The sequence below is a fragment of the Trachurus trachurus genome (genome assembly GCF_905171665.1).
Source record: "Trachurus trachurus genome assembly, chromosome: 14".
In the NCBI taxonomy this organism is placed as follows: Eukaryota; Metazoa; Chordata; class Actinopteri; order Carangiformes; family Carangidae; genus Trachurus; species Trachurus trachurus.
Window position 1 is genome coordinate 21626903 of NC_139903.1, and position 14925 is coordinate 21641827.

Sequence of the window (14925 nt, forward strand, 5' to 3'; positions counted from 1 at the left end):
TAGACGTGATGGGCTCTGTCAGATTTAGAGCTTGTGGGATGATGCACTTGTTTGTGCAGCGGTGGTCAGAAATGCTGCCAAAGACGTAAACATCTATTTTATCCTGCGTTCAGCCCACCTGTCTCCTTCTTCATGTTTACATGGTGCCAAGTCATTGTGATTCAGGACGAGGAGTTGAATTCATAACAAGGCCTCATTAGCTGCTTATTCACAGAATCATCAGAACACATCAGCACTTATGAGCAACCAGATGTTACTTTGGATGTCAGTGTTTCAGTCACACATGAAATGTAATCTGATGACGGCTAATTTGCAAGTTTTGTAAACTGTGTCAAGGCGGCAAAATGAAGACTTGAGTAAGGACTTTTAAGGTTTTAGTTTAAAATTACAATGAGGTCAAAGTGAACAAAATTTCACCAAAACTTTATGTATTGTTTGTTTCAGACGTGCTGTAACATTCATGTGTCATGTTTTACTCAGTTAATTTACTTGGTAACAGGAGTCACTTTTACGGGGCAGTGTGATTTAGTGGCATCTAGTGGTGGGGCTACAAACTACAACCAAATGATTTCCTCTCCCATAACTCCTTCTCCTTTCCAAACATGTGGTGGCCTTCAAGAAACATGAAAAACACAAAAGCCTCTCTGTCGTTAGCTGCAGCTTAGTTTGTCCTTTCTGGGCAACCGAATGAATGAATCACTTAATTACCAACCATCTCTTATGTAGGATGTGGTCAGTAAACTACTCACAATGATCATGTTTATCAAATCAGTCAAACTGGATTTGCTGTGTAACAATAGAACGAGTAAAAAAAGAAAAGAAAATGCCATAGTTTGAGTCAATTTTGCACTTTCGGTTTTTCTTTTTCCTTTTGAAAACACTTGATCGGAAACCACTTTCAGGCAAAGAGGCAATTCTTTAATCTGAGCTCATTTCCAACCTCTCAGCCCTGTGGCATGGCTGCTGATCTGTCTTTCCCTCAGCTTTGTTATAAGGGATGTATTTTTATATTTTTAATATTGCAGCCATGACTGTTCACTAACAGTACTGTTAAACAACCTGATACTCAGGTCCTCACATCAGCGAAGATGTTAGGGAATTGATATCAATCCGAGCTTTTGTGAGTTTGTTTTATTTTCTATTATTAATTATTGCCCCTATTAACTAGATGTCCAGTGGGATTTCCCAGCAGATGTCAGCTTTCAAAATCAGTTTATATCACAGCTCTGTGGTCGTACTTGTGTGTGTGTGTGTGTGCGTGCGTGTGCGTTGAGTAGCATTGTCATGTCTGTGAAAGCGTGAAGTGTTTACCTCCTCAGTGAGACGCTGACATGACTGCCTGTTCATTTGTTTAGACATCCGATCTTCCACGGATTAAAGCCAGCGGTCCCACTGTGTCAGGATGCAGCCACACGCCTGCCATATGCATTGTTTAAAGCAATTAACGCATGCATGCTGTAATCCAGTCAGATTAACACTGATCTGTGCTTCGCCTCCTCGCAGATCGTCAGCGTCGGGAAACACGTCAAAGGCTACCATTACATCATGGCCAACCTGGTGAGAGAAAATGACACGTCTTCACACTCTGTCCCTTTTTGTCTCTTTTCTTTTCCTCTGATCACCTTAGTTTCACCTCATCTCTTTCGCCTTCACAGCCCTCTGTTCAAACATTGTTTTGTTATTGATCTGTGGACTGTGTCCCGGCGCCTTTGAAGGTCTAGCTGTGGGAGTAGACAACACTTGCCCAACCACCCAACCAACACTGGCATACCCAATATGGGAACAAAGAGAGGCTGTAATAGTTTGTGGTACAAGTGACAGAATGCCTTACTGCGAGGTGTAATCACCCCAGAGAACAGGATACTAAGTTAAATTTTAAACAGTGTTGCAACATTTCACCTTCAAAGCCTTCTGTCTGAGGTAATAGTGTGAATTCCTCTTTGAAAGCTATTTCAATTCATATTTCAAAAACCTGATGTTTTTCTTCTGCTTCTTCACCTCACGTAGAAAATTCAAGTACCAATCATCCAATAGCTCATCAGGTCTCATCTCTCTTAAATTACAGAGGAACTATGCAAGATTTTTACCTTAATCAAACAGCTTCAGAGTAATTGTGATGGTTAAATAAATCAAGTCAATAAAGACTCGTAACCTCTTCCAAGGAGAATGGAGGCTCTCTGCCTTCCACGTAGCGTCTCTTGGCTCAAAACCAACCTTGCAAGATCAGTGCTGCCGAACCCGGCGTGTCAGCTCTCGTCTAGGCAGCACCGCAACGTAAAGGCGCCGCGTAACCCCTAATCTCTTGTTTATGACTACACAAATATACACATAACACATATATGATGTATAACATTATCCACAGCTCCATGGATTGATTTCTCGCCGGCTTCGTTGAAGACAAATGCACATGGCCGAGAGGAGGGTTAGCAAAATGGAGGGAAAGAGACCAGACCAGACCCTTTAATGAATAACATTAAAGCAACATTAATGTATTTATCTTATTGTTAATTGTTGTGGACGTCTGCGTAGAGTGATGTACAGTATGTGCAGAGTTTCCTGCCAAATAAAACTTGTCTGTTGAAGAAAGTCCATTAAATTATTTAGTGACACCACAACCAGTTTTGAACTTAATGTCTGATGTGAAAACTTGAAATTGAACTAGGAGATATTGTGAAGTGAGTGAAATTTAATTGTGTAATTAAACTTTTCTCTCTCAAATTACTGTTCCAAGCAGAGTATTTTTATATATCATAAAACATGTCTGCAGGTGATCTTCAAGTATTCAGTGGTGGAAGGATTTCACAGTTAGATGTTCGATTGCTCATATTTCACAAGAGTAAATCTGCCAGGCTGAAAATTAACTTTGAAGAAAATAGACAAAACAGCTTTTCTGGCCTTGAATTATAGTTATTTGCACCATTAGTTGAGCAAGTCCATTGTTTTGTGATGTTTTTATAGACTAATTGTTTAATTTCGAAAATAAGTGGGAGATAAATCAGTAATGAAAATAATCGTTAGCTTCCACACTAGTTATAAAATTGCCCAGATGATCAAAGAAAAATTAAAATTTTACTTCACATCAACCTTTCCCTCATTTATTCATCTTTCCTTCACCATCTGTCACACGGTGTGAAGCAGCTGAACCTGCACATGTTTTGCATAAATAATCAATGTCAGTATCCTCGTGAATTGATCAGAAAAAATTAATTGTTTTTCACAATCTGGAAGAGGATTTTTTTTTTCACCCATGAAAGCTGCTGCGGATCTGTTTAATAGACATTTTATCCTATCCCAGCCCATTGCCTTTGTGATGATGGTGATTTGAGGATTAGGACAACGTAGCATTTAGACACCATCATATATTTTACCACAAATAAATCAAAACTACTGTAGTTAATTGCAACTGCTGCTAAAAAATGTAAATCAAATCATCAAGTATGACCTCATTGTACCTGTAACTTCAGACCGTGACCACTCTCTCCTCTTGTTGCCCTGAAGGGTTTTAAGGACATCAACCTGGAGCGCTTCATGCATGGTGGAGCCAACGTGACGGGCTTCCAGCTGGTCGACTTTAGCAACCCCATGGTCATCAAACTGATGCAGCGCTGGAACAAGCTGGATCAGAGGGAGTATCCTGGCTCAGACGCCCCGCCCAAGGTATGTCCTGTTGGACCATGGAATCACATGGAAGCAGATCAGATGAGCAGCAAGACACCACGTTTGTCTTTTTTGTGATCTGGTGCATTAGAAGTGTGCAGGGAACTCACTGGTGGCAGGCCGTGCTGTTAACAAAATCAAAACACATGTACACAAGTTGAATAAAGATTTTGACAAAGGATTAGTTCAAAAAAGTCGGTTTTCAGGAACTAACTGTGAAGTCTCCAATTTTGAGCAAGTTTCAAATATCTGCAGTTGGATTTTTCTCAGACTGGTGAAATGAAGTGGATCCAACAGCTTCCTTTGGTTGTGTCACTAAAGAACTACAGCTCATTATATTCCCCGGTAAAGTAAATGAGTGGCTGGCTGCTCCAAGACAAGTTATTGTTTTGGTGCTAAAGAAAGAAGAACTCAAAGCCAGTGCTCACTGAAGAATAAAAAACCCGGTGGGAGTTAAACTCAATTCGAACTCGAATTTCAGCAATCGCATGAAGTCAATAACAAAATCAGTCTTCTACCGCCTCAAAAGTATTGCAAGGATTGACTTGATGTCAAAACCTGATCTAGAGGATCTCATACATGCATTTATCTGTCGCAGGATGGATTACCGCAGTGTTTCTGTTTACAGGTCTGTCTGAGACAGCTGTCAGAGGGCCTCAGCTGATCCACATCGCTGCTTCTGCCAGGGTTGTAACAAGAGCCAATAAAAAAAGAGCTCAGCACATCACTCCATTTCTTAGATCCCTTCATTGGTCACCAGTCTCTGAAAGAATTAACTTGGAAATCCTATGACTGGTCCATAAATCACTGCACAGCTTGTGAAACACTCAGATCGACTGGTGCAGTGTTACTCATTGTTCCCAGAGTTTTAACTAAACATGCTGCATTATCATTATTAATATGCATTTTTATTTTGTGTGCTGTGATTGTTTTAATATTGCTTCCTTGCTGCTGCTTGTAGCCTGAGCACAAGCAAGAAAATGTCATGCTATTTATAAGTTGTAGGCCAAAATATGCAAAACCTCAGCCCTTTTAATCATTCCTTTGGGGTGACTGAGAAAATGTAAGTAAGCACAGCGTCAGATAAGATGAAGAGTGTATGAATATATAGCAGCACGTTTGCAAGGTGAGCAGAACAACAGCAGCAGTGACACTGAGACAGAAATATATGAGAGCAATGTATTTGTCGGGAAAAATGAACAAACAGCAGATGTGGGAGAAGGTGTTTGTGAGAGTGTACGTACTGTACAAGGAGCAGGAATCGGCTCCACCTCGTCCACCGCTGCCATACGCAGCGATGTGACAGACTGACCCACTTTACATTCTTTTCAGCCACACAGATTGCAAATGGCACTGGGGCAAGAAGGCATCACGCCATGGTGGTCAGCAAACCTCCTCCCCTCCAGCAAATCTGTGTGTCCAACAAAGATTTCTATTTTAAAATCCAGATGCAGTGGAGTGGAAACTGTGTGAGTCAGGCTGTGTGTGTGTGTGATGGTTTGAGGTGGTTCAGATCAAAAGTTTACACCAGAGTGGGATATCACATGACATTATACTGCATGCGTGTGCAAGTGTGTGTCCATGCTTATCCCCATTTCACTTCTTGATAAATTGCGATTAGTAAATTGCTGCTGGAAATCCACTCACACTAAATTATAGTGCTCCCACTAAGTTTGTCCACAGCCTTATTATTAACACGGTCGTTGTTGGTCTTCCTCTGGCATGTTTACTCACTTTAAGACAAATGCATTTCAATGTGTATATAAGGTCTATGAATCAGCAGGTGATGAACTCATAACAGCGCTTGTACTGTGAGTTTGGAGTCTAGGAGACATTAGACACTATTAACATGTCGTATTAACAAATAACTTTGTCACATTGTACATTTGGGATACTTTCAAAGCCTGCTACGACATTCAGGATCGCTGAAGCTAAATGCCACCAGAGGAGAAACTAGCTATGACAAGTGTTAATTCTTAGCTTCAGCTTCCACCCACACTCACATCACCCTGATCTCTGAAGTGGGAGGATTTACACAGTGCGTTTTGCCGAGCCCTTTCAAATGCTGCTCCTGTTGTTTTTGACAACGTTTACTTTTTTTTTTTGAGATTTTAACATCCTTGGTTTTAACAGTTGAACAGTTAGCGGTTGAACTGAGCTAAAATACTACAAATAAATCTATAATTGTAATTCGCAATCTTACCATTGGTGGCGTGGCAATGAATCGTAGCCTCATGAGGAGACGTTGTTCGTTCTCCTATGTCAACATCTCCGCCATATTAGAAAGACTCTTCTATAAACACATTGGAGTTCACAGAAGAACTGCAATTTACATTTCATGTATTTATTTGAGATGTCAAACAGAGTCTGTCGAAGCCACAAAGCTCCTACTTTTCCTTTAACAAGTGATCTTGTGTTCTTGTATGAGGGGCCATGGCATTGTGGTAGGCTAACTGACTACATAGGCCTACACATTTGTAATCCCATACACACATAAACCACGTTGTTCACTAATTTGGTGTTGTACCTATCAACCACAGATGTATAATGAAACGCTATAATCTCTAATTCTAATTCTCTAATTCTTATAATACAGCCGTGTGTCAACAACACCTGGTTTGGGGAAACAAATGAGCAATCAGAGCTGTTCAGGCAGGTTTAAGACAGTGAATGTGAATTTGTTATATAGCTGCCCAGCTATGTAGTCATGTTCATGGAAAATAGTGAACAAAATGTGGCAGTATGTGTGAGTAAGGACATCATAAGTCTATTTACAGTGCAAATAACTCTAAATTGGTATGTTTCTTCAATATACTGACTCAGGAAACAGACACTGAAGTCCACATGTAGTAGGCATGAGTCAGACATCCACTTTGTTCTGAATCTGAAGACTGAATTGTCCACTGCCCCACGCTGATGTCCCTGACAGCTTTGAACTAATCGCAGTGAAGGTGGTCTTGACTGTTAGTTAGTTTATCACACACCTCCTTTGTTTGCATGTGTGTGTGTGTGTGTGTGTGTGTGTGTGTGTGTGTGTGTGTGTGTGTGTGTGTGTGTGTGTGTGTGTGTGTGTGTGTGTGTGTGTGTGTGTGTGTGTGTGTGTGTGTGTGTGTGTGTGTGTGTGTGTGTGTGATACTTCAGGCAGCTTGTCAAAGATTAACCAGGGGATAGAGTGCAGCAGCCTCCGTAGAGAGCCATAATGTCACAGTGAGTAGTGGGCTAATGAATAGGATTCACCCCCGGCCGGAGGCAAAGTTAATGAACTCCTGCTAGCCGGGATAATTAATGCCAGACTGCTACCCGGCTGGACAAAACACTCGCCTTTTTCCTTTCTTTTTCACTCACTCACTCTCCATCTTGCTGCCTTTTCGTCATTCACTCAATTAGTTTTCCGCAGCGCCAGAGGTGAGTTTTAGGGAAATGCATAGCTCATGAGGGAGAGCGTGATTTTTGTAGACGCAAATAATCAGAGGCAACACAGAGTCTTCAGGTCAAAGACAGATTAGGGGAAATTGGGAGGCTTACACTGTGGGGAATGTGCTCTTCTCTTCTCTTCTCTTCTCGCCCTCTCCTCCTTTCCATTCCCAGAAAATAATGAGCTGAGTAAAACTGCTGCATCTCTGCAAAAGCCAGGCCATTACAGTGTGCAGCATGGCCCTGCAGAAACACAGTGTGCTCTCAGAGGCAGCCTTACGCAGATTGTTTTTAAAGAGATCTGACCAGCAAATATTGCAAAGCCTTTTGCCTGTCCAGCTAAATCAGCATTTAATTGGCCCCATACTTTTTTTTCCCCCTGTGTCCTCCAGTGCTTTATATACCCAAAACAGACAGAGCAGCAGGGTGACCTCCAGGTTGCAAACACTGTAATTTACAAATCACATGCTCCATTCCCACCGGGTTTTTATTTCCTTTTGATAAATGTAATAGGCCTGAGTTGAACCATATCTCCAACTGCAGTGTTTTTATGTGATGTTAGCTTGTTTTTTTTAGCTGAATAGGAGCCGTGTACATAACCCAGCCGTGCTTACACAGTACACAGCAGCTGCGTCTGTATCTCTGATCCCTCCACTCTTTGTCCCCCAGTACACCTCAGCGCTGACATATGACGGGGTGATGGTGATGGCCGAGGCCTTTAGGAACCTGCGCAGGCAGAAGGTGGACATTTCCAGGCGGGGGAACGCTGGCGACTGTCTCGCCAACCCGGCAGCCCCGTGGAACCAGGGCATCGACATGGAGCGCACTCTGAAACAGGTCAGAGAGAGGGAAAGGCGGGTGGAGGAGGGGGGGTTACAGAGAAAAGCATGGTGTTCAGAAAAACTGGTCTCAGCCTGCTGAGGGATAAGACATCACACACTGATGTAATCTCAGAAATGAGCACTGGAGATTTCACAGCTTCCTTTCCTTCACTTACAAAAACCCTTCATGTACAACACCTTGAAATATAATATAAAATATACATATAGATCCCCATAAAAAACCCTAAAATTGTCATTTTTAGGTTTCTATTTGAGAACAGCTCCAGTAAATGTAAATATATTCAGGCCATTAATGAGGTTTGAGGTGGCAGGAGTATTTATGAACCCGACAAGCTGTTTTCCCCTTGCTCCCACTCTTTATGCTAAAATATGTCCTCTTAATGCACAGACACGAGACTGACAATGATTCTTTCATCTCAAGCTAGATTTACAGCTGACACAAGGGGTTAATAGAAATCCCAAACCAATTATATAGTTCAGCATGGGACTGAGAGCACCACCACGGCTCTAGACGCATGTATTAAACACAGTCGTGGTTTAATTTTAATCTCCTCAATAACTGTGCCAACACTCTGCTGTATCCTCCCCGATCGAGCGACAGTTGTTTTATTACTGAATACGGGGCCGTTCTGTGCAGCTGCTGCATTTACATGCTTTCATTCACTAATAGAGAGCGGGGGTCGTGGTGAAGCGGGAGGTTTGCAGTGGAGATGTCTTTGTTGGATGTGTGTTATTGAAAAGAAGAAGATAACAGTTTTTTTTCCCCCTAACTTGCTTCATGTTGTATTCACTCTGATCTTTCGTGATCTCCACGGGCGTCAGAAACCTGCAGGAGAACACACCAGCAGTCACACACAGAGCTCCGTTATGGTGTCTCTGCAGCCATCAACACGTAGTTACATTATTGAAGAGGTGCGTCTCAGCTACGGAAACAGTTGACGTAACCTCAGAGAGTATGGCACAGACTCTTAACACAGTAATATTAATGAAGCTGTGGAGGCATCCGTGTTTCCCAAAATGTTGAGCTCTTTTTGTAAAGCCCTCAAAACAGTTGAAGCAAGTGTTAGATGATCTCCTCCCCAGTGTTTATTACATCAGTGTACCCAAGTTTACCATTATCAATACATGAACTGTCACAGTGGTTGTGTGTTCTTTATTGTTGCATTGATCTGCTTTTTGTGCCTCCACGCTGGTGACAGCTGTTCTGTTTTCAGATTGTCTATAAGGAAATATCTTAGGTGGGATGGGATGTCTTTAGATTCAGTGCAACACTCAAGGATGAATGGATTAAATTTTGGTGGTCAAAGGTCAAGGTCATGGTGACTGCACAACCCACAGTTTTAGTCTCAAATTTGATATGAACATTCACTTGGGCTCACAAATAAACTCATAAGGTTTTGGTTGTTGAAGGGCAAAGATCAAGGTCACTATGGCAGCACAAAGCAAAAAAAAAACAAAACATCATGCAGCATTCAGGCCAAAATGTTGCACAAATCTCTCCTGAGTCATACTTCAGGATAGGAGTCAGACAGCATGGATGTAACCTGACACCAAACACAACAGCAGGGTGGTAATTCTTGTTTCTTCCTCCTAAGAGGTATTATCATCTTCTTATGACCTTCATACGCTGCAGTTTTCTCTTCAACCCGTATCAAGCATGAAATCTGTTGCCTGCTGGTGTTAGCAGTATCATTTAATGTGCATCTCTGTGTTCTCCTGTGTGTGCAGGTCCGGCTGCAGGGATTAACAGGTAATGTCCAGTTTGACCACTATGGCCGCAGGGTCAACTACACTATGGACGTGTTTGAACTGAAGAATAATGGACCCAGACGGGTAAAGCATCACACCACACTGTTTTTTTTTCCATTTGTGTTGTTATGTGATGAACATTTGAAATGGCACTAATGCTATATGTTTTAGCTGACACTATATATTTTGTGTTCGCCTAGAGATATGTGCAGACTCCTGTCATGTGAAGTATCTGGGACGATTCTGTCTGTAGTGTGACATTTTCTATTATCATAAGTAGGCTTCCAGCATCTCTGCCTCTGATATGACAGGGCGGATGTCTGAAGATGAAATTCAGGGAAAATGGGAAAAAAGGGAGAGAGGGCACTTGTAAAAGTGATGGCAAGAGGGTGAAATGAAATAGAGAACAATCAAGGTGGAGGAGGAGGAGGAGGAGGAGGGGGTGAGGAAGCAGAGAGGAGTTCCCATCAATCAAAAGACGCTTTGGCCTCCTGCTCACAGCACGGGTCCTGTCAGGACATGGTGTGTGTGTGTGTGTGTGGGGGGGGGGGTTTGGGTCACAGCCTCTCTCCTACATTTTCTATGTTCTTCAATCATCCTGATGCCCTGGCACACAGGAGATATCGGCCAATCACAGCTCCCCGCTCCCTTCTGGCACGCCACCAGCAGCCAGCTGGCTCGCTCAGCGTCTCCACTCTGGCTGACTTATAGCAGCTTATGGTCGCTGTCAAAGCTCATGTCTGTAATAAGATCAATACATCAGTTTGACACAGTATTGGTTTGCAAATACGAAACGGCTTTTTGTTAAAAGTCATGTATCAGGAAGCGGTGCAGGGCAGCTCCTCTCAACATCCTTTTTGTCAGAAGATGTTCATAATTGTGACCACATCAGATCATGTGTCAGCCCCCGTCAGTCAGTCTGACCCTGAAGGACTCGTGGAAGACAACAGTGATGTCAGCCCAACATGAAACGGCTTTAGACAAAAAGAGGCAGCACGATGTCGATCTTAACGTAGGGATTGTGTATGGGGGCGTTTCAGATGTGATCAGGCAATAAATCACACCACTGATCATCAAACATGTCATTAAACTCTGCACGATGTAACAACGCTGTATCGTGAAAGGATGTTATTTGATTAAGTAAACTAAAAAAAAAAAAACAGTGAACTAGTGTTTAAAAATATAAGTATAGTGTAATCTGTGATTTACTTGCTAGCTTTAGCTTTAGCATTGTCCTCACGCCGATAGAGCACTTTCTATCCATTGGTAAGGACCATGAGATGTGGTTAAAGTCTCAGAAAAAAAAATCTATTGAGATCTTTTTACTTTGAGTCTGGATTCATTCATTTTGTTAAAAATTTTCAGGGAGTAATTGTGATATTTTGAGAAAGTGTGTTTTGACAATTGTAATAATTATGAGGAAGAAAAAAAGATTAAATATTGTAGGTAAAAAAAAAACTCATCAATTACAGCTGTGTTCTCTAAATAATCTTTGTTCTGTTAATATACAGTAAGACTCATACCTTTATTCTTCTCAAACTCATGGCTCGAGCACAAAAGTGAATTCTTCACCCTTGCAGTCTCACCTCTGCTGCTGTTGTCGTCAGTGTCATAAGTTTTAAAAGTGTTGAAGGAGATGCATGAAAATATTTAGACTACTACTACTATAGGGTCACAAAGGCAGTAACACTCATGTCCTTCAGTTTTGCACACATCCCTGCTATGGTATAGTTCCTTATATTTTCTTGTCCCTGCAGATCGGTTACTGGAACGACGCAGACAAGCTGGTGCTGATCCAGGACTCTCCGCTGCTTCCAAATGACACTTCTGGCATGGAGAACCGCACTGTCGTCGTGACTACCATCATGGTAAGAGTCCGGCATGTGCTCGCCAAAACACACATACACTCTCAGGCATGCACTGATATTGTAAGCAATTTGTAATGCCAGGAGACTTTATTATGTGGTGCTGCTGCAGACGACATTGAACATAATAGCTGAGGGATATGCACAGACAGGAGCCCGAGGTTCAGCGGCTACACATCTTACATCCTGCCTCCATCAAACCCTGCATTCAAATCTCCGACACCGGCCAGTCTGACAGGGAAGCGTGGGGGTCAGCTGCACTGACATGCTTCACCACCTTTTCCTTGTTAAGCGCTTCAGCTTTTCCTGAGGCTCTTTACAAGTATTACTACTCTACTACCTGTACTTCCACTCCAACATTATTAGCATCTATTTGTATTGAACTCTCTGTTCTTGGGTAACTTCTCTTGTTTGATGCTGTATTTTAACATCGATGTAGGCAAACTTAAAATTTCTCCAGCGTTAGTAATGAAGGTAGAATGATGAATACTGCAGGAATACACATTTCACTGCCCAGAATTTAATTTCCTTGAAGGCCCTTATGTCGTTTGCTATGACTGACTAAAATTCAGGGATCACAAGCTTTGTTACAACAGCACATTTTCAGTGAAGAAACCCTTGAAGCAATGGGATTCATTTTTATTACTCCAATAGAAACATCAATAAAACATCATGCAACTCCAGGACTAACTACCGTCACTTAGATTTTCTTTTATTGCACCAATAAACATCTCAAAAAGCAGCCAAACAGCTCCACAACCAGCCGAGGCTTGATGAAAGACTTCATAACAGCTATAAAGCATTTTTTTTAACACATGATAAAAATGAATGGCCTTTGCATGGCATGTGAACCTCTGGCTGTAACAGTGACTCTTGACATGCCAAGCCAGATGTTGAAGCGTACATGTAGCGAGGGGAGTGGAGGAGGGAAGGAGGTGGGAATGGAGAGTCACAGCTCAGCACAATCCTCCCTCTTTTCAGCCCCTGATGAGGAACCCCATTTTAAGAAACTGAGCCCCAGTTGGACGCAAGCAGGATATGAAAGCCCTTAATGGCAGAGTGATGGACACAACAGCCCGAGCCAAAATGAAGCCCTAAAGACACTGGGCGAGAGGAGAGACACGGCAACTATGTTAATGGACGCCCCGTTCAGAAATCAGAACAAGAAATGGAGCCGTAATGGAGTCCCTCGAGAGGAAAATGAAATGCAAAACGAGGTCTTTTTTTTTTTTTTTTTTTCATAGGACGGTGCTCTGTGGATGGACGCCCATTGAGGCTCAAATGGGTCCTAACAGCACAGTGTCTGTTTACTAGCATAAACAAACTCCCACTACACCAGTTTGTGTGTATGCCAGATTCATACATTGTCATGCCCCGTGTGTTTTGTGTGGCTAATCATAGCTTGAACTACATCCTGATTTGAAGTTGTAATTTTTGCAAAGCTCCACGGACCCCGAGCTAAAAAAAAAAAAAAAGCGAGGCGTTATCAGAATGTGAACATACATAATGTCTAACTGAATTACTGTTTGCTCTAAATCTGTCACTTTTCTCCGACTACCTGCTCTACCTACAGTACATTACACACTCAGAGGGCTTCCTGTGAGCTTAAACCAGCTTAGAAAGACTAATGCACCCATAATCATCCCAGTTCATATCCATCATGCTTTTATGCAGTATGATATTATAGTTACATTGTGACGGCTGCCTTTCACACCCGCTTTTAATGTGTTCTTCGCCATGTCTGTGAGACTAATGTTTGTTTAGCATGAACTTAATGAAGTGTTGCAGTGTTATATTACAGTCAGGCTGCCTCTGTGTCTTAGGTCCTTACAGAAACACTTTAGTATGTTGTGTCAGTCATCAAACATAGGCGGTTTGCCTCCTGGTTTCAGTGTTTAATAAAGCTAGGCTAGTCATATCCCAGGCCTTTAGTTTCTGCTGCAGAAAATTTCACACACATCGTCACACCAAGGAGCTTCTCTTATTTCGAACCATTAAGAAGCTTGGGAGGTTTTTAATAACAAAACAGCAACAAAAAATGGAAATAATGTTATTTATTTCCCTTTATGTCTAAGTGAACATAAGTGTGGTTGTCTTCTAGAGCCTCAAACCACCTCATAGTTTATCTGGGGGGCGCCTCACTGAATGCATTGTGAGCTTTTTCTTCTTTTCTATAATCTTGCTTTTCTTCCCTGCACAGTCGGTTGCGTTCCCAATACTTCAAGATGTTGTTTTTAATGTAGAGGTCTGCACAGGCTCTATAGCAGAGACCTGAACTTGGCCCCCAAATATACACTTCAGACCTGACCTAACTCCCTGAACCCAGCTGGTATTGTAGGATTTGAGACTGGAACCTGAGGCCTGAGGACATACAGTACCCGCTTTCCCACAAATACAACTATAGATTGGTGGCTTATCAACACACTCATTTAACTTCTCTGAGCCAATGAGCCGCAGCTGATGTGTAAAACTGTAGCATCTTAAAATGATTAATTATCCGCCTTACCATTTAGTAGCTTCACTTTTTCCCCAATATGGACCAGATGTTAAACTTAAAAGACTTTTCCCAGCAGAACATTGTACAGGCTCCATCTGGATGTTCTTTGAGAGTAGGTGTTGCGGAAGGAGGTTGGATGATTTGCAAAATCAGAGAGAAACATGGAGAGAGAGAGAGAGAGAGAGAGAGAGAGAGAGAGAGAGAGAGAGAGAGAGAGAGAGAGAGAGAGAGAGAGAGAGAGAGAGAGAGAGAGAGAGAGAGAGAGAGAGATTTCCTATTAAACTACATTTGAAAATAAGCCAACATTAGCACAACCCTTAAGGACCTATCCGGTCAGGTTGCACTTCTCTATGACATACAGTATGAACTTAACCAATTACAGCAGTAATTCCAGTCACTCCTGAAAGTTTCCTCCTAAAAAAGTTTTTAGTAGTAACTTTTGCTTAATGTAAAAAGACTCATTGACGTGCCTGGGCTCATTACTGCCTCTTGCTGTAGCCTTTGGGTTAGTGCTCATCAGTATCTCCTGCTGTTTGTGAGCTCTCGTCGCCGCTTGGTTATTAGATGCCACTGGCTTCAGTTTTAAACATTGTCGTGAGCTAGGTGATGATGTTTCCCTTAACTTGGCTGGTCATGTTCACATTAATTTGGCCCTTGTGAATCAAAAGATCCACATCAATGGCATCTTCTTCTTTTGTCTGTTGGATTTTGATTTGTGTCTATCTCAGCCTGGTAACAGATAACAGATCTCTGCCTGGAAGTTGAGAGAAGTTCCCAGAGCCAAGGACAAAGTTTGACTGTCATCGTATTGGCAGGACAAGGCTTAAAGCTCTGATAAATGTGCCTTGGCTTCAAACTCCTCCATTGCACTTTAAACCTGGCACACCATCAGTTTGCCAGA

At 42.1% G+C, this 14925-nt stretch overlaps 1 protein-coding gene across 2 annotated transcripts in view; it reads left to right on the forward strand.

The window, feature by feature from the left end:
- The window catches only part of gria4b (glutamate receptor, ionotropic, AMPA 4b), a gene marked incomplete at both ends in the record, with an annotated part of 113263 nt that overhangs the window by 63068 nt on the left and 35270 nt on the right, over positions 1 to 14925 (forward strand). Inside the window, 6 exons of one of the 2 annotated variants that reach the window (XM_083986059.1) lie at positions 1504 to 1557; positions 3499 to 3657; positions 7741 to 7908; positions 9642 to 9746; positions 11420 to 11530; positions 12509 to 12541. In XM_083986059.1, coding sequence (XP_083842185.1) covers positions 1504 to 1557; positions 3499 to 3657; positions 7741 to 7908; positions 9642 to 9746; positions 11420 to 11530; positions 12509 to 12541 — 630 coding nt within the window. Of the gene's footprint in view, positions 1 to 1503; positions 1558 to 3498; positions 3658 to 7740; positions 7909 to 9641; positions 9747 to 11419; positions 11531 to 12508; positions 12542 to 14925 lie in introns of those variants that run through there. The other variant, XM_083986058.1, reaches the window with a different exon arrangement.